This window comes from Lactuca virosa, chromosome 2, assembly GCF_052849685.1.
Source record: "Lactuca virosa cultivar CGN04683 chromosome 2, Lactuca_virosa_CGN04683_v6, whole genome shotgun sequence".
Classification (NCBI taxonomy): Eukaryota; Viridiplantae; Streptophyta; class Magnoliopsida; order Asterales; family Asteraceae; genus Lactuca; species Lactuca virosa.
This window is the reverse complement of record NC_136427.1, coordinates 217,779,250-217,799,336: the sequence shown is the minus strand read 5'-3', so window position 1 is coordinate 217,799,336 and position 20,087 is coordinate 217,779,250. Positions and strand designations below refer to the sequence as shown.

General features: G+C 34.2%; 1 protein-coding gene and 1 pseudogene across 4 annotated transcripts; one reads left to right on the top strand and one right to left on the bottom strand.

Annotated features, from left to right (window-relative positions):
- Positions 1 to 1,092: 1,092 nt before the first annotated feature.
- LOC145158218 (E3 ubiquitin-protein ligase RMA1H1-like) lies at positions 1,093 to 2,131 on the bottom strand (annotated as a pseudogene).
- Positions 2,132 to 2,220: 89 nt separating this feature from the next.
- Positions 2,221 to 19,885, top strand: LOC145160206 (disease resistance protein At4g27190-like). Of its 4 annotated transcripts, none has more exons than XM_079079315.1 (8): positions 2,225 to 2,381; positions 2,914 to 5,632; positions 5,778 to 6,317; positions 11,263 to 11,886; positions 14,559 to 15,260; positions 17,250 to 18,023; positions 18,125 to 18,194; positions 19,349 to 19,885. In XM_079079315.1, the coding sequence occupies exons 2-7, from the start codon at positions 2,942 to 2,944 to the stop codon at positions 18,137 to 18,139; spliced, it is 5,346 nt and encodes a 1,781-aa protein (XP_078935441.1). In that variant the 5' UTR covers positions 2,225 to 2,381; positions 2,914 to 2,941; the 3' UTR covers positions 18,140 to 18,194; positions 19,349 to 19,885. The 4 variants fall into 4 exon arrangements, with proteins under 4 accessions (XP_078935442.1, XP_078935441.1, XP_078935439.1 ...); XM_079079313.1 differs by having other exon boundaries at positions 19,342 to 19,885; XM_079079312.1 differs by lacking the exon at positions 19,349 to 19,885 and adding an exon at positions 18,312 to 18,711.
- The last annotated feature ends 202 nt before the right edge of the window (positions 19,886 to 20,087 follow it).

The following is a 20,087-nucleotide window of genomic DNA, read 5'->3' as shown; positions in this document are numbered from 1 at the left end:
TCTGTGATAATGTTACACTTACTAATAACAAGGAAACACAATATATAAATCATTCTACCAGAATATATTATTACATATAGTTTTTTCATTATATTGTAGATTATTTTTCTAGAATAATTCATTCTTTTTGGAAGATTGGTGGTCATTGTTCATCTTCATCCCATACAATGTTATCCAGCCTTTAGGACCTCCCCTTTCTCGTTGGTTCATTTCTAGCATCTTGTCCCCTAAGCCATTTCAAAATACGCTCACATTCTATGAGATTGACATTCTAAAACAAAATTCACACAAAATCATACAAAACTCTAATAAGAACATATCGAGAAAGAGACCGGTAGGTAAGTGAACTTACGAGATTACATTAGGTGGTGTGTTTGGTAATTCACTACTTAACTTAACTTGAAATTCAAGATTCTATTAAGACATAATCAGTATTCAAGATTCCATTCTAGTTGTTGTAAGGTTCATATGTACCCTATTTTGCTTCGATATCTCTCGTTGTTTCAATTATCTAAATATAAAGAATAATCGACATTAAGAGGCATTAAAAAAAACAAAAACTAACAAGATAAAGAGAAAAATGACTACACAATTGACATATCGGTAACTTGCAGCTACATCATTTGCAGAAACATGAATAACATCAATTGAACCATTTTGAGTTCCCAAAGCGACCACCATCCTTTGAGATATAATTATAAACTAAAAAGGAAAACAATCAGTTTGAAAGATAGTGAAATCAAAATTAAAATAATAAATTATACGATAAACAGTGCAAGAAGAAAAGCTCGGTTCTAGTCACAATTTTACCCTTTGCATTCTTTCACTTTTTGAACCTTCACCACCTTTAAAATCATACTCTTTTTTCAGCCCAGTGAGAAATATGGAATATGTCAAGATTATGTCCATGAATAGATTTGCAATTGTGGGTAAAAAGAGAATAACTGCAGTGTTAAGTACCTGTTTGTGTGATAAACAATAGTCCCAAACAGTTTCATCATACCCTACATACAGAAAAAAAGAGAAGATCCAATCAGTTTATGATGACAAGGTAAGAAAGTAATTAATTATCATAGAATTAGCTTAATTAGGTTAAAGGAGAAGGCACAAGTAGAAACAACAAAAGAGAAAAAAAGTCAATATGTTCAAAGATCTATCAACCTGCATCTCTTGCCTTCTTAACCTAGGGCTACTACTAATTCGGAAACAAACACAAACTTTTCAAGTTCCCAAACACCCTAGTGTAAATCATTTCTCCGAACATCCATACATTCGGATTGTAAACATCGATACAGTCATTGAAACTTCCGTACGGTGGTTGACGGGCAGAATTGGGCGGGGATAAGAGGGCAGCGTGTGGCCGAGGGAGGATAACAACGGTGGTGTTTGGAGTCTTGCCGTTAGGTTCGTTGTCGGAAAATGTTTTGCCGCAGCTGTAAAGAGGGACGACGAAGGTGTGGGAGATTTCGGATTTGCAAACGGGGCATGGCGGATTGGTGCCGGAATCGGTGGTGAAAGATAACCATTTGTAGATACACGACCAATAATAGAGGTGGCCACAAAGAGTGACCACCAGATCTTTAACGAAGTCGAGGCAGATGCTACAGTCGAAGCAGGGCAAAAACTTGTCGGGTTTCCGGCGGCGGGAATAAAGTTGATCGAGCCGTTCTTCCTTCCTTCTCTCTGTATTTAGGGCACTGCATCGGTAGTGAGTGAAGATTTTGGATACGGGAGGACCGATTCATAGGGTTAATAAGATTTTATCGGAACTGCCATTAAATGATTTCTATATATAACCATGTTTATTTTTGGTTTAAAAAATTAATATATACAAGATTACTATTATATCATTATATTATTTATTATTTATTTAATTATTTTTTTATTTTTGATTGGTCCACAATCATCCTTACATCCACACAATAATTAGTTAACTAGCTCTATATATATATATATATATATATATATATATATATATATATATATATGTGTGTGTGTAAATCACATCTTCAACAAGGGTCCGTGGGATCGGGAATTGAAGTGGTGCTTCAATAAAGCAACCGGTGGACTGTTGACTCCATTATTTGTGCTGCACTTTACACTTCGTAGTGCTCTTAGTACCCCAGATCATGCGTGTAACACATTATAGATACAGTCAAAAGGTAAATATGGATGTGATTTTGTATTATTGTTGTCTCTCTTTAAAATGGAAAAAAGTACTTTATTTCCATTCATCCAAATCCATGGTACGCAACATCAATAACTGAGCCTTGTTCATATATTGGCCTTCTTGTTTACAATTCGAATCACTTGTTCACATACACACTTTACTAAGCAGCAAAAACAGCAAGCATTAGAACAGGCGGATATAGTAGAGCGAGGTACGTTTTTGTTGAATCACTTGTTTTCTTTGTTTGAATCTATCGATCCTTGATGAAATTATCTGGAAAAAAAGTGTTTGCTTTGCTACTCGTTATTGATTATTTGTGTATGCTCTACAGATAAAATCAACTAAATGTTTAAATGAATGGCAATGCCTCCTCATTTTCCTTCTCTTGATTATTGAACAATGTTTTGGAGGAATAGTTTTTTTTTGGACGAATGCTTCCACGTTGAGATCAATTCTATAGCCCTAATAAATCCCCTTAATTGATATCCTAATTGAAGGCACGATATTTTTTCCTCATCTCTCACAACCTTACCTTTTATAGCCAAACGTGTTATGTGTTTTAATTCCTAAATCCTGAAAGGAAACTTAATTTTATAATAGTAATTATCTATGGATTATACTATATGATATTTGAAAAAAGTTAGCTAGGCAAGTTAATAATGAAAATATCCATGGATCAAGGTATACTAATTAACAACTTTTAACAATTTCATCCCCTTTTTTATCTGGTACATGGTTTGCAGGTCTGTGTAAAAGCTAAAATATTGAAAGATGGAGTTTGTATCTGCAATCATCAGTCCTATTATCATCGACTCTTTGATGGTTCCAGTCAAGAAACAGTTGGGATATATATTTTCCTCCACAAAACATGTTAGGAACATGAATACTAGAATGAAGCAACTAGATGGTACAAGCCATGATGTAAAAAATCACATGGAAACAAACAACATAAGTAATCTGGAGATACCTTCTCGTGTAACAGGGTGGTTGGAAGATGTCAAAAAGGTTAAAGAAGATGCTAAAAACATTTCAAATACCGGGACCGGATGTTTTAACATGAAAATGAGGTATCGAGCGGGAAGGAATGCATTCAAGATCACGGAGGAGATGGAAAGTCTTATTGATGAAAATAGTAAGATAATTTGGAGTGATGCTCAAAAACCTCTTGGGAAAGTGAACTCGAAAATCACATCCTGTTCTGCACACTCGGATGGTGATGCCCTCCAACAAAATCACTTCAAATCGAGAGAGAAGTCTTTTAAGAAAGCCTTCGAGTCCCTCCAACAAGATCACACAAGCAAAGTGATAGCCCTATGTGGAATGGGTGGTGTTGGGAAAACCACAATGATGGAACAACTGAAAAAGACTGCAGAAGATAAGAAAACGTTTGATTATGTTGTGAAGGTGGTTATTGGGCAACAAATTAACATGTTTTCTATTCAACAAGCTGTGGCAGAATACATGGGCCAATTCCTCACAGAAACTAGTAACACTGCAAGAGCAGATCGTCTTCGTATAACATTTGGGAACCTTCCAGAAGGTAGAAGAAAGGTTTTACTGATATTAGATGATGTGTGGGAAACGATTGAACTCAAAGATATTGGATTAATTCCTTTTCCCAATGGCTTCAAGTTGTTGCTGACATCACGAAATCAAAATATTTGCAATAAAATTGCAGTAGAAGCTGATTCGGATTTGACACTAGTTAGAGTGGATGTGATGGAGGAGCTCGAAGCACAAAACTTCTTTTGGCAAATCACAGGAGTTTCAGAACAACATGATGTGGAGCTCAATCAAATTGGATGTAAAGTTGTCAGAAGATGTGGTTTTTTGCCCCTTGCCATTAAACTTATTGCCACAACCCTTAAGTCGCAAGAAGTGTTTGTATGGAGAGATACGCTTCAACATTTGAAGAAGAAAAATCTAGATGACAGCGTGCAAGAAGTTATTGAGATAAGCTATAACTATATAAAAAAAGAGGAGGAAAAAGCGATTTTTCTTCTGTGTTGCTTGTTTCCTGATGACTTTGATATTCCAATCGAAGAACTCACAAGATATGCTTGGGGTCTACAGTTGTTAAGTGAAGTTTCTACTTTGGGAGATGCAAGAGACAGGACAAAAACATGTGTGCAGAATCTCAAAAGTGCAAATTTGTTGATGAATAGTGATGATGATGGGTGTGTCAAAATGCATGATCTTGTGCTTGCTTTTGTGTTAGGTAGAGTTTCTAAAGGTGACCATCCATGGATAATCAACCATGGTGATATTTCAAAGTGGAGTAGAGCTTGCAAAAGAGTTTCTATTACTTGCACGGGTATGTCTGAGTTTCCCAGAGATTTTTGGTACCCGAACTTATCTCTTTTGAGACTTATGCATGGAGATAAGTCGCTTAGGTTTCCTGAAGATTTTTATGAAAGAATGGAAAGTCTTGAAGTTGTAGCATATGAAAAAATGCAGTACCCATTGATTCCCAGATCACTTCAATGCTCCACCAAGCTACGAACACTCATTCTCCATCAGTGCCTATTGATGTTTGATTGCTCTGTTATTGGTGAATTATTGAATCTGGAAGTGCTCAGTTTTGCACATTGTGGCCTCAGAAAGCTACCATCCACAATTGGAAATTTGAAGAAGCTAAAGCTATTGGATTTGACGGGTTGTGTCAATCTTCGTATTGATGACGGTGTCTTGAGAAATTTGGTCAACTTGGAAGAGCTGTATATGAGAGCTGTTGATGGATACGCTATTCACTTCACAGATGGAAATCGTGATGAATTAGCAGAACTTTCACAGAATCTTTTTGCATTAGAAGTTGAGTTCCATTGCTACAAGGTTAAGCCCGAGAATATGTTGTTTACGAAACTTCAAAGGTTCAGGATCTCCATGGGACGTAGTATAGCAGACAATCCGGGCTTAAAGATGCACCCATTCGCAAACACGTTGATGTTGGTCACTAAAAAAGATGAGTTATTGGAATCTCGAATAAATCAGTTGTTTAAGAAAACAGAGGTGCTTTATTTAGAAGTGGATGGTATGAATGTTCTTGAAGAAGTTCTAGTGGGCTCTGTTCCTATTCACCATCAGTCGTTTAATAATCTAAAAATCCTTGATGTTTTCAAGTGTGCAAACTTGAGATACCTCTTCACAGTCCCTATAGCAAGTGGTTTGACAAAGCTTACGCGTCTAACAGTTTCACAGTGCCCTATTCTGGAAGTACTTGCACATAGTGAGAATGGTGGAGCTGGGATCATTAAGTTTCAAGGGCTAAAGTTTCTTTCTTTGGATAGGTTACCAAAGTTTGTAGGTTTTTGCCACACGGTTAATGTCATTGAGCTACCACAGCTGGTGGAGTTGAGACTTGATTGCCTTCCTCATTTCACTAGTATTTATTCTGAGAATACATGTGCAACATCTTCTATGTCCAGTAATAAATCTGCACTTCAACCCTTCTTCAACAAACAGGTACCTCTATAATCTATATTGACATTAATGTTAACAGTTATATATAATTTAGGGCATTCCTCAAGTAAAATATTTTTAATATGATTGCACGATAAATTGATCGGGTGGTGCTGTTGATGATCAACAAGTCTTAATTGTTGTGCAGGTGCTGATTCCTAAGTTGGAGATATTGAAAGTTCAGAGGATGAATAAGCTGAAAGAGATATGGCCTTATCAATTTAGTAGTAGTGACGAAGTTAATGCCTGTTTGTTGAGACAGATTGAAGTGAGAGAATGTGATAATCTTGTGAATCTGTTTCCAACCAATCCCATGTCTTTGCTGGGTCATCTGGAAGAGCTTCATGTTTCATTATGTGGAGGCATTGAAGTGTTATTTAACATCAACATGAGTTGTATTGGTGAAATTGAAGAATTCAGTAGCAAGTTGAGACACATTAAAGTATATAGGTTGGATAAGCTAAGAGAGTTGTGGAGGATGAAAGGTGCAATTAGCTCTGATATCCTTATCCGTAGCTTTCAAGCTGTTGAAAGGATAGATATAGAAACATGTGTGAGCTTTGTAAACGTATTCACTCCGACTCTCACCAATTCTGATGTGAGCACACTTATGAATGTGAGTATAGATGGTTTGAGACCTTGGGAGGAAACCGGGAGAAACATTGAATTGGTTCAGAAAAGCCAAGAGGTATGCAATGTCATTCAGCTTTCTATTTCTATTTCTATTTTGGTGTTAGAGCACTTATTTATATGTGTCTCTATATACACACTCACACTATATATATATGTGAGTGTGTGTACATACATACATATACATATATACATATCACACTACAACAAATTAATCAATTCTACACAATTCATTGGACACTGAAAAGTGTATAAGATTATGAACTTGCATGAAGAAATGTGTCCTGAAAAATTATTTCTGTATCTCTACACTTCAACATGTGATAAAAAAAAAAGTTAAAACTCTGAATTCTAAAACATGGACAAAGTACCCAATATCAGTTCACTTTTAAGTTTGCAAAAGCAGGCTAGATTTCCCACATCGCTAAGTGTGGATCTCTCTCAACCTTCACATTGTTATTTTTACAAATTTATAAGCAATTTTTTTTTTTTTTTTTTTTTTTTTTGCTTTGTTATTTCTCTACACCTATGAGCATGTGTGTTTCATTTATTTTAACAATTGTAACTTCAAATATTATTATGTATTATTAAGAGCGACTGAAAATAACAATTTTTGGGTATTTCCATTAAATGCAAAGATTCTACATATTTTTTCTATTGATTAAATGAGTGATCACCCAAAATTATTTATGTATGGTAAAGAATAAAGTACATTACAAATTTAAATTTGTTTCCTTTGTTTACATGTTTTTTTGTTTAAGTCTAAAAAAGATTTCTTTGCTGTTTTAGTCCTTAACTCATCTTTTTAGCATTTTTAGTCCTTACGATAAACTTAACATCTTGATTGTTGAACTTTAAAAATACCCATTTTCCCTTGTTTTTATTTTCTATTATTAGTATTGTTATTATTATTATTTTATTATTAAATTAAAAAATAAAGAAAATTTATATATCATCCTACCTTTTGTTCCTATCTATTTTCCTACTCATATAAAATAATGACATGTGGAATTCATTATTTCTCTCTTAATTCTCTCTCTTGATTTTGACACTTACCTTAATTTAGTTAGTAGGAAGATCAGTTGGAACTAAAATTTGATTTGTCAAAAATAAATATAACCTAATCCCTACTCTCAGTCGGTCGATGGGAGCAAGCTCCTTATCCCTTTACCCCTAATGTCGAAGAGTAGAACCTCCCCCCCTCCATTTACCGACCACCCCACCGCTATTGTTTTCCCTGTGCTGCCCCACCACCTTACTTGTCTCAGGAGGGACATCTCGGTTCCCCTCCATGCCTCGTTTTTCAGATCGTTTTTGAAGCCTTGAAGGACATTTTACTTCAGTTGTTTGTGTGACTCTCACCTGAAGTTGGATGTTCTGCAGCGTGCGTGTTTGTATGCTTTTTAACTTCTAACAATTGTTGAAGATAGAAATTGATATTCCATTTCATCTTCCACCAAAAGTGTTTGAAGCTATACACAGATCTCCTCAGGTAATAATCTTAAGTATATTTTCTTCCACTTCATAATTCCCTTCTAAAATAGGTGGAGAGGAGGTATTCTGTGCGGTTGCTTGGTCTTCCTCCTTCGTCGTCCCCCTTTTGGGTTTTTCTCCCCTTCCCTGTCACCTTGGGTTCTAGGGGGATTTTGTGTTCGGAGTTACCCAAATGGCCGTGGCATCAAACAAGAAAAAAGAAAAAGAAAGAAGAATTTAGAGATACAGTCCGGAGCAACAATTTGTTCATTGTATCTACCATTTGTTCACTGATCATGAGCTCAAGGTGTTCTACCTTACTAAAATTTCTTCCATCCCCCTACCCTACCCCCCCCCCCCCCACACACACACACACACATGTCCTACAACTATTTCACTTAAATTTCACATTTAACTCATCTGGTACCTAAAAAGTATAATGTCTTTTGGAAACAGGTTTTGTGGTTATTAAACTTGGATAATTATATATATATATATATATATATATATATATATATATATATATATATATATATATATATATATATATTTGGAGATAAAGCATGTATATCATGTCCTAAAATAAAGGATCTCAAATTGTATCTTATATATATCATCAAGGAATACATAAGGAGGGACGTGGAGTCTTTCAACAGGTGGGAATTGATTGTGGAGAATCTTTTATCCCGATGGTAAAACCGGCTACTATTCGAACGATCCTTAGCATTGACATCTCTCGTTTTTGGCCGATTCACCAACTCGACGTCAACAATGCTTTTCTTCACGGTTATTTATCTGAAACAACGTTTATGCATCAACCGGCTGGTTTCGGGACTCGCGTTTTCCTGATCACGTGTGCCGTCTTAAACTTCCCTCTACGGGTTAAAACAGGCACTGATGGCTTATTACCACGGTCAGGAAAAAGCTTACATACTTTTATATGTCGATGGCATTATCCTTACTACATCGACCGATCCGGTTCATGGCCCAACTCTCATGAATTTTCTATGAAAGATCTAGACTCTCTAAGTTGTTTTTTTTTTTTTTTTTTTTTTTTTTTTTTTTTTTTTGAGATCGTTGTCTCCAAAACAGTCTCTGGTTTACATTTATCTCAACATAAATATGCCTTCAAAATCTTAGAACGGGTACGAATGTCAAATTGTAAGCCTGCAGCCACACCGGTTGATACATAGAGAAAACCAAGTGCTAACGTTGGTCCACTTATTGATGACCCAACTTCTTATCGAAGCATGGTCAGGGCACTTCAATATTTAATATTCACGAGACACAATCTGATGTATACCATGCAACAAATCTGAATGTATATGCATGCACATTGAGCGCCACATCTACATGCACTCAAGCGGATTCTACAATATGTTTAAGGGACTATCTCATTCGGTCTAACCATTCATAAGTCCCCCATTCCTTCACTAATAGCCTATACTAATGTCGAGTAGGCCGGCTGCCCAGATACTTGACGCTCCACTTCGGGATATTATGTTTTTCTCGGAAATAATCTGCTATCTTGGCCGCCTAAGCGACAAACCACTCTATCTCGATCAAGTACAGAGGCCGAATACCGCGGTGTGGCAAATGTTGTGGCATAATTGTGTTGGATTCCAAATTTGCTTTTGGAGCTTAATCACCCACATTCTCGCACCTCTATTGTTTATTGTGATAACATTAGCACAATTTATTTGACGGCCAACCAGTCCAACATCAGTAAACGAAACACATAAAATTAGACATACATTTTGTTTTGGAGAAGATTCAACGCGGGCACGTTCGGGTATATCATATACTATCTCGTTATCAAATTGTTAGTATTTTTACTAAAGGATTACTTCGGGTTTTATTTGATGGTTTATCTTAAGTCTCAACATCTGCTCACCTCCCGTTTCGACTGCAGGGGTATATATATATATATATATATATATATATATATATATATATATATATATATATATATATATATATTGGCGATAAAGCATGTATATCTGGTCCTAAAATAAAGGATCTCAAATAGTATCTTATATATATCATCAAGGAGTACAGAATGAGGGACGTGGAATCTTTTTATACGCTTCTAATGGTTTTGGATTACGACACCATGTTGCATGAATTGCATTTTTCTACTTTGCAGGGTGTTGGTCTTATGTTACTTGCAACATAAATGATGATTTTGGATTTCAATACACCGAATAATGTGTTGATGATGTAGAAAACTTAACGGTAGTTAAATTAATACCATGCATTGGAACTTCCATGTTTGATGATGATGAAAAATTAATCTGAGATCAAGTATGGTAGTGGTGAGGAAAGTGATTGCGATGGAGGAAGATTGGACGGATCTAGATTGTGGTGGAGAAGTCGATCATGCAAAAAGGGTTGAGTAACTAAGGACCGACAGTACTTGCAGCAACAGAGTGGGGAAGTGAGGAAGATGATGAAAGGGGAAGTGTAGGATTAATAGCCTGATTATTAGAACTTCACAAATATATGTACGTGAATTTGATGGAGAGAAAATAGAATCACTCTTGGATTATGAATGTGTACAAGAGGTAAAACGAAGTGAGATACATAAAAGCTACTTACTTTATTCTAACAACTAATGGCTATGTGAACCAAAAAACTAGCAAAAATAATAGGTCTTACTTGACCACTTCTACCTAAGAGCATCCATAATGCAAGTAGTATAAGAGTTTAATAGGGTGATGACTAGGATTGAATAAGAGTTGAATGGAGTGTGGGTGATGACATGGAATAGAGTTGAATGATCATTGAATGGTTCAGTAGAAGGAATAAAGTGGTGATTAGGATTGAGTAGGTGTTTAATGAGTTGTGTTTGGTATTGTATAGATGTTTAATGGATGATGTGGCAATCCATTTAACTCTATAGAATTCAATGGATTGTGGATGCCCTAAAGACCAATACCATCTAATGACTTGTATATCTAGTGACTCATTCTCTCCATGTGCACTTTTACAAAGTCAAAGTCCATATAATTGGTCAAATACTACTTCTAACTTACTAAATTACTAACTAAAAGACATAAAATATAAAATCATGGAACAATTATTAAACCATAGTTTCAGCCATGCACGTGAGTATGTGATAATTAAACCGATTAATCCAACAATCACCCCCTTAATCGGTTTACTCATATCCTTCACTCACAGGAATGCTGAAACACCGTCAAAACAACCTTCAGCAAGAAGCGGTACGTAGGTGGTGGGGCCCCTATGGATAGTTATAAAGATGTTTAATAATACAAAAGCAAAATAGTTATTTAATAAGGCTTGACTGATTTATATTAACGGTGTGAGTAATAGACCATGAAATAGGGACCAAAATTGCAAAACAATTTAATGAACCTAAACCAGTAAAACCAGATAAACACATAAACTCAGGGACCAATTTTGTAATATAGTCTGAAAAATATCATTTTTACGTATTTGTGTAAGTGCGTGTATTTTGCATACCTATTGTAGGAGATTTCTAATTATATCTGTTGTGATATTTGCAGATTGATGTTATAGTGAATGGGGAGATTTTAGAGGAGCATGGTAGTATTCCTGACGTTGGATTATCAAATCATCCGAAATTTATTTTTCATCACCTTAAAGAACTTAAAGTATGGGGCTGTAAGGATGTTGAAGTGGTGTTTGAGATGGAGAGTTCCAGTAGCAGTCGCACAGATTTCACAACAATTCTGCATAATCATCAACCACTACTACTACTTCCCTATCTCAATGATTTATATTTACGAGATATGGAGAGGATTAGTGATGTGTGGAAGTGCAACTGGAACAAACTTGTAATTCCTCAAAACCAATCACAATCCTCATTCCACAATCTCACAAACATATACATGAATAATTGCAATAGCGTAAAGTACTTATTTTCACCTCTCATGGGCAAACTTCTTCCCAACTTAAAGGAGGTAAGGATATATTCTTGTGATGGTATTGAAGAAGTTGTTTCAAATAGAGATATTGATGAAAATGAAGAAATGGAAGGTACATCTACTCACACAAACACCATATCCTTCCCTCATCTTGAAAGCCTCGAGCTTCATTTTCTGCCAGTGCTAAAGAGTATCGATGGCGGTACTACAGTCACAACTACTTCCACCCATGATCAGTTCAAGGTATGATTTCTTTTAATTGGATCCTTTACATTTTCAATTATTAGGTTTTTGTTTTTATTATTATATTATCTTTTCCATTAGTTGCATTATATAGCTCCATAAGCTAACTCTCAGAAGCTGGAAAAGACAATAAATAACTACATACCTAATTTATTATAGTTTATTCGTTTGTATAGGCCATTAAAGTGATTCATGATAAGCATGTTTATAAATCATATCAAATGCATTTTTTATCCTTTTTTTGTTAAATTGACGAAAATGAATGGTGGATTTAGACCCGATTGTGAGGGAGAGAAAAAAATTGATTGATAGATGCATATAAGCCATATCAACATTATTCTTGATTTTTTTGCTAAGTAATATGAAAATTGCTACACAAATGATTTTCTTGATGTCTTTTTTGTTGATGCACTTTTTTTATCGTCTAGCTTGCTAGTTTGGCTTAATAAAATTCGGTTTGTTGTTTAAAAGAAGAGTAAATTACATGAATGGTCCCTATGGTTTGGGGTAATTTTCGCGCTTGGCCCTAACTAATTTTTTTTTAACTCGGAAGGTTCCTACTGTTTGTTTTTGTTACGTGTTTGGTCCCTGTCTTACATAGGAAAAAATGATGGGGTAGGTAAGGTAAGGTAAGGGGGGTGGGGTGGGGGTGTGTTTATTTAAATAAATTAAAAAATCAAGGGCAAAAGAGTATTTTTAGGTAAATACAATATGCGGCAAAAGACCCGGTTTACAATTTTTTTTGTAACAGAAAAGTGTTATTTTAAAAATATTAAATTTATGACATTGAACTATCATAGAGTCAAACGTCAAGATTTTCGATTATGAGAAAATCTCAAGATCTTCATTTCCCAAGCCTTTATTGAACAAGACTCCTTAGTAAAAAAATTGTTCTAAAAGTGCTTTCTATTCATAATATTAGAATTAAGACAGGTTTTACAATATACAATCTAACGAACAATTAATAAATGGACATGTACGACGTATTTGGGATTGATTTTCAAAACATCTTATCGACTTATTAGCTTTTTGAAAAGTCAATCAGTCAAAAAAAATGTTTGGCAACCCCAAAAACAGTTTTCAAAATAGTTTTTCCATTAGCTTCAAAAAGAAGATTTTAAAAAACATGTAAAACCTGATTTTTTGAATTTCTTTTTAGTTTTTTAACCACAATAGATTAAAAAAGGAGATTTTAAGTCAAACAGATTTTAACTTATTAATTTATTGACTTTTAACAAGAAAAAAGTTAATCCAAACATATTTTAAAAAACTTATTTTGCCACCACCATAAGATAACAAGGTGGTGTTTGTTTTTGAAGAGGTAAAATGTTTTCGGTGTTCTTCAATGTGTACCGAATAAAATGTGGGCTAAAAATCTTTTTCTATAAAAAAAAAGAAAGCTGGTGTTGGTGGAGGTGGAGATGGTGAAAGTGGTGGCGGTAGGGGGAGGTGGGGGTGGGGGCGAAGGTGGTATTGGCGGCGAAGGTGGTGGCGATGAGCGGCGGTGGTGGCAACGGTGATGTCAACATTGGTGGTGGCAGAAGAAATATCACATATGGTTAGAACTTAAAAAACATCTTCCAAAATCAAAGGTTATTTTTTTTCCTTTTGGGAAAAGAGGTCAAAAAGATTTTTTTGTATATTTTTCTCCTATAAAACAGTCTTTTCCTCAAATATTTTCCACCCGCAGACATAAGAGATTTAAAAATGTTTTGCCAAAAAACAAACACCACGTAAGCATGTTTGCCCAAAAACATTTTTGAAGTTCAAAAAACAATCCCAAACAACCCCTTATTTTTAGATACACTGATATCGATAAGAGTGATTATTTTATATCATGGAGTTTGCCTTCTCAATAATTCTATATTGAGAAATACTAAAATATTTTCGTTTAGATGTAACACACATTTGATGGAAGACTTAGAATAAATTAATTATTAATAATGACTGATAAGATGCTAACGTTTGCATTTTAAATTGCTCTTCCTTTTGCCATTGTGTCCTAAATTAACTGTTCATTTTAGTTAAATTGTTTAAACAAGAAGAAGATGATTTAATCAGTGCAAGTACGAAAATATAAGCATATTGATTGCCAACTCATTTCCTAATAATAATTTTTCAAGTAAAGTTATGTTTTTATTTTCCTACATGGAGGGGGTAATAGGTTAAAGAGTGCAATGTCATCTATTTTCTCTTCATAAATCATGGCACTATACTAATTTTGAACTGGGCAATATATAGAAAAACCACTATATTTTGATCATTTTTTTCAGTTTATCCATTCTACTTCAGTTTGTCTCATGAAAGCCACCCAAGTTTGGGGATATATTCTATGCCAACCACTTTAACCTGCAATATCTGGTTAAAGTTGTCACAACAGAAAATGTTTGTCAAAATTGAGTGGCTTTAGTGAAATTAATTGGACTAAACTTTGACAACCTTTTCAATTTTGACCACTTTAATGAGCTAAAAATGAAATGGGGTTGTTAAACCACAAAAAATGGCCAAAATATAGTAATTTTTCTGTATATTACCTTAGTTGTAGGAAGCACTTGTGTTTGTAAGCACATTTATAGAAACAAAATTTGTGTTAACTTGTAGTGTGTATGTGTGTAGCAAACAAGTAAGCTTTGTTTATTTAAGCAGATCCATTGATTTTTCATGTGTTGTAGCGTTCTCAAGTCGATGTTGCTTCTTGGTTCTTATGCCAATACACCAAAAAGATTGATATACTTTGCTGTGATGCCCTATCAAGAGTGTTTCCACCCTACCTAGTGGGGCAACTGCATAAGATTGAAGAGTTGAGTATATCAGGATGCAATTCAATGATGGTGATATTTGAAAGTGAAGGGGTCAACAATGATGGTGTTCATAGTAGGAATGTTGGTCGTGGAAATGATGATACAACTTGTAGTGCAATCACCATCCCAAGGTCGGCAAATATGACTTTGCTTCAATTGCCTAACCTAACGATATTGAAAATAAAAAATTGTGATGTTTTGGAATATATATTCACAAGTTCCACACTTGAAAGCCTCAAGCAACTCAAAGAATTGACTGTAGAAGAGTGCAAGGCAATGCAAGTGATTGTGAAGGAAGATGGAGACCACACAGAAACATCAACAACTATAGTCTTCCCTCGTCTGAAGTCTCTTACACTAGTAGGTTTACCAGATCTTAAGGGTTTCTTCTTGGGGATGAATGAGTTCAGATGGTCAGTATTAGAAAAGTTTAAGATGTATGGCTGCCCACAAATGATGATTTTCACATCTGGCCACTCGATGGCTCCGAAACTCAATTACATACATACAGGGTTAGGCAAGCATAGTCTTGAATGTGGCCTCAACTTCCATTTGACCAATACTACACATGAGGTATGTTGTTACTTTACTTCATCATATAACCAGGTCAGCATATGTGTCGTTTTATGATGTTTAAAATATTATTTGCTTAAAAATTTTGGTGGTTCATATGTGTATTCCAGAAGGAAGTACAAAACAAAACCAAATGAAGATACATAACCACTTCCCTTTTTTTATATCCATAAAAAGTTACGAAAATATGATTTTTTTTAATTATACATTAATATTTCATTCCTAAGATATTAAGTTGCCTCTGATGATATGAAAGATATGCTATATTCACTCACTAGGTGTGAGACCCATATATTACATGAGTTTATTTAGAAGAAAAATTAAATATGAAATTCTAAACATTTGAAAAGTTTGAATTTATAAGAAAAGTGAAAAAAATATTGAATTATTAAAACTAAAGTGTTTTTTATCTTTTAAATTTAAACAAATAATTTAGATAAATAAACAAAGGAAACTAATGAGACTTTAATTTAGTAATTTTAAAATTAGAAGAAAAGTTGATTAATGAATATGATATGCATTTATTATTACATTTAAATAGTATATGAAATATAATAAAATGGAAAAAACTAAAATGACATGTGGAAAAAATATAAAATGACAATAATAAGAAAAAGCCATGTAGCACCATTAGAAGATAACAAGTGGCAAAATCATTTTTATTTATTAAGAAAGATTATAAGTTAACCACTTAATATTTAAATGGGCAAATGACATAAAAGACCTTACGTTTGACAGAAATGTTCGGTTTTTTCCTTTTGCGTATTTTTGGTTCTATAAAGCAGAAGGTTTGCAACTTTTTTTTTTTTTTTTTCAATTTGGCCATTTTTGCAGGTTTACCCAGTAAAACTGAACATTTTTGCCAAATGAAGGGCTTTAATGAACCAAAAAGAAAAGGTAAAATGAAACATTTCACATTTCTGTCAAATGTAACGGCTTTAATGAATCAGAAACACGCAAAAAGGTAAAATTGAAAAAAAAAGTTCAAACTTCTGGTTTATACACAAAAGGGTAAAATTGAAATAAAAAAGTTGCAAACTTCCAGACTTTAATGAACCAGAAATACACAAAAGGGTAAAACCGAACATTTATGTCAAATTTAAGAGTTTTTATGTCATTAGCCTTATTTTACATAATGAACCAGAAAAAAGGCTTCTAAAACCAACATCTTCTTTCGTTTAAGAAAAAAACACAAAATAGATGGAAAGAAAAGCATTACCTTATTTCACATAGTTTCACTCATACATTCACAAACAGATATTTGTATGCAACTATATTTTCTTATTAAATCATTTATATCGTTTTAATCCAATTCTCTAACATTTATGTAGTGTTTAGTAATTACTAAAATTTTACGAAAATAGTGTAAAAGAATAAGTCTATCATCCATATGTCGTTTGCGTTATTTGAGTGTGCAATAAAAAATATAAAAAATACAATAACATAATTATCTGTTTTCTTAATAAAACCGGATGTAATTGTTCTGTAGATGAATGCAACTATAACTAAACAAGTACATGAAAAATTACCTTTTCGAAGTTTCCGATACACTCATCTTTTACTTCTTAATTTATTTTGTTTTGACCTCCCCCCATCTAACAAAAAAAAAAAAAAATGTAATTATTATTTTTATTTAAACAGACTAGACATTGATAACAATCTAAATTGTTTGAACAAATACAATAGACAAATCTGAATTTTGTTTCAACCCTTATCCCCACATTGCTCATATTCACAAAAAATAATGTAAGTAGTGCCATAAACTAGGTTGTCGATTGGAAATACATTTTGGTTCATTGAAGAGAACGTGTTCTAGTGAGTTCCACCTATTTGGGTGAGACTATTATTTTAGTGAATTGTCCCATTGGACTTGGTCTAAGTTCCATTTTGTTCTTGTTATAGGCATGCCAAACACCATATATACCAAATGTAATTTTCTTTTATAATAATTGGCATGTGTGATGATCTATGCTTGTTTTTTCTTAGCAGACTCAACTCCGTATGTGCTCTACTCCATACATGAAAAAGCTGTTTCAGTTCTCTTGGTCTTTTTCAAATTTAGTTGAAGTCGATACACAATGGTTTGACAAACTGTTGAAAAGCCGCATAATTTTTCCATGCAACGAGTTGCTGAATCTGAAGAATCTTGAAAAGATTTATATTACCAAATTACCCACTTATTCTAAATCCACAATAGAGGAGGTATTTGAAGTATTACAAGGAACAAGCAATGATGCGAAAGAAACACATTCTGTTGTGGTAGTTCCAAAGCTAAAGGAGGTGGCTCTGGATCGACTAGATAAACTAAAACATATGTGGAAGATCAATCAGCAGATAGTGTTGAACTTTCCAAACCTTACAAAGGTGTCAATTAAAAGATGTCCACGTCTTGGACACGTTTTCACGTGTTGCATGGTTGGTAGTCTATTGCACCTGCAAGAGCTACGGATAAGTGACTGCAGGAATATGGATGTGATTGTCAAGCAAGTTGAAGATTCCGAAATTAGACCCACCGAGGTTGTGTTCCCTTGTCTAAAATCCCTAACACTTCACAACCTTCCAAATCTTAAGGGATTTTTCCTGGGGAAGGAGGCTTTTGAATGGCCATTGTTAGAGGCTTTGGAAATCAAAGATTGTCCAAAAATAACAGTTTTCACAAATGGGCAATCAACTACTCCGGAGCTGAAGTTAATGGATACAACTTTTGGATTGTGTCATGTAATGGAAGACCCAAACTCTTTTATAAAGACCAAACAACAAGAGGTATGTGGTGTCTCATTTGGTTATTATTAACAGATTAATGTTTTCTCCAACAAAAAGTTTACATTAGTCTCCAATTTACAACTTGTTGTAATCTCCTACAGGGATGGCAGTTCTAGTGAAATTTCAAATTAATTCACACATGCTGTTTGGTGCACTTTAGAGTTACCATAGGTAAGATTATATCGTACACTTGTTTCCTTCATCCTAATCATGTCCATGTTTCTCTACCTTAATTATCTGATTGAATTGACTTGATGCCATAATTGCTTGCTTACTCTTTCAATCCAGGTTATTGAACTTCTAGTTTCAACCAATCTCATGTATGATTAAGCTGTCACCAGCTTGGCAATATTTACACAAGTTTTTTTGATTGGTTTCCACATATTCCAATATGTTAAATAATGCATAAATTCAGGGGTTGAAGGTGCATAGAATGACAATCAGTAGATGAAACTTACTCAGTTCATACCGGGCAAGAAAGAAAGAAAAAGCATGAACCTAATAGAAACCTAATTTTCTATAACATAAAAGTACCCTTAATTTAACAGGTCTATGATGTTTATTTTTTTATGAACACCAAGTGTTTAATAGAATTCCTCAATGAAAAAACATCCACAAACTTTCGATTCCTCTTGTAAGTTGAGATATTAATGTTTGTTTTGTATATAAGCAATTCATTCTTGAAGAAGCGAGTCCCTTTCTCTCTTGAGGTTTGAGCGTGTCAATAGTTCGTTGACTTCAAACGCTTCACAAGCACAATTAATGCGGTTTAGTTGCATTCGAGGTTGTTGCAGAAGTTCCTATCTATATCTAATGTATTGAGAGGCAATAAATAGTATATCAAGAACAAGGACTAATATATTATTAAGTTGTGGAGACTAATTTACCCATTGACCCTATCGCCGCTAGCTGGCAGACCTTGCATGTGGTCCCGCTCATTAGTATTTATTTGCAATTTTTGGTCAGCTCACAAGTATTTATGGGATTCGCCTTACTGGAAGATACACCATTAGTTCCTATATCAGATATGCCGCTAATTAAATTTCATCATCTCCGGTTTTTGATAGAGTTTCTTGGCTTTATTGACAGTGTAAACTCGATAATATTTATATTCCATGAATTCATGTAACCTAACGTACGCAAGTTATAACCTAACGTACGCAAGTTATAGGGCAAAAATAATGAAATCTATCTCTCGTGCTTTCCCTTGGACGTAGTGAATCATTTTGATCATGTGCACCATGTAAATTCTTTGTGTTCTTATTTTTTTGGTTTTGTATTTATTACTGTGTGAAATCGCCTGAAACATTTGTTAAAGTGCTTAGACTCTAACACTTGGCGTCAAAGCTATGGCTGAAGACGAGAAATGTATGATCAACAAATTTGAAGGTCAAGATTTCGGGTTCTAGAGAATGCAGATCGAATATTACATTTACCGGAAGAAGATATATGAACCCTTGGTTGAAAAGAAACGAGAAGCGATGAAGCACGATGACTGGAATCTACTGGATCGGCAAGTTCATCAATGGAAAAGAACGTAGCTTACAATATGGTCAATGAGAAGACTATATGCGGCATGTTTAGCGCGTTATCCAATATGTATGAAAAACCCTCAACAACGAATAAGGTGTTTTTGATTCGGTGGTTAACACGGAGATAAAGGAAAGAGGCTCTATGACTATTCATGTCAATGTGTTCAATTCAGTAATATAAAGATTGATATTTGTTGATATTGAGTTCATTGTTGCTATTGTCTTCAGTTCCTGAGAGTTGGTCCGGAACTGTCACGACTGTAAGTAGTTTATCTGGAACTACAAAACTCAATTTTAAAGGTTTAGATGCCATTTTATGCATTTTTATTAGTTTTTAATGTCATTATGCACCGTATTTTATGCATTTGTGTTTGTTTTAGTGTCATTAACTAGATTATGACACGCGTTAAACGCGGGGGAACGCATATAAAAAACATACAAATGTCCATAGAACTCTTAAAATGAATATTAAATTCTTGAATACATATATTAAAAAAATTAATATCATAAAACAAAATAAAACATGACTTGA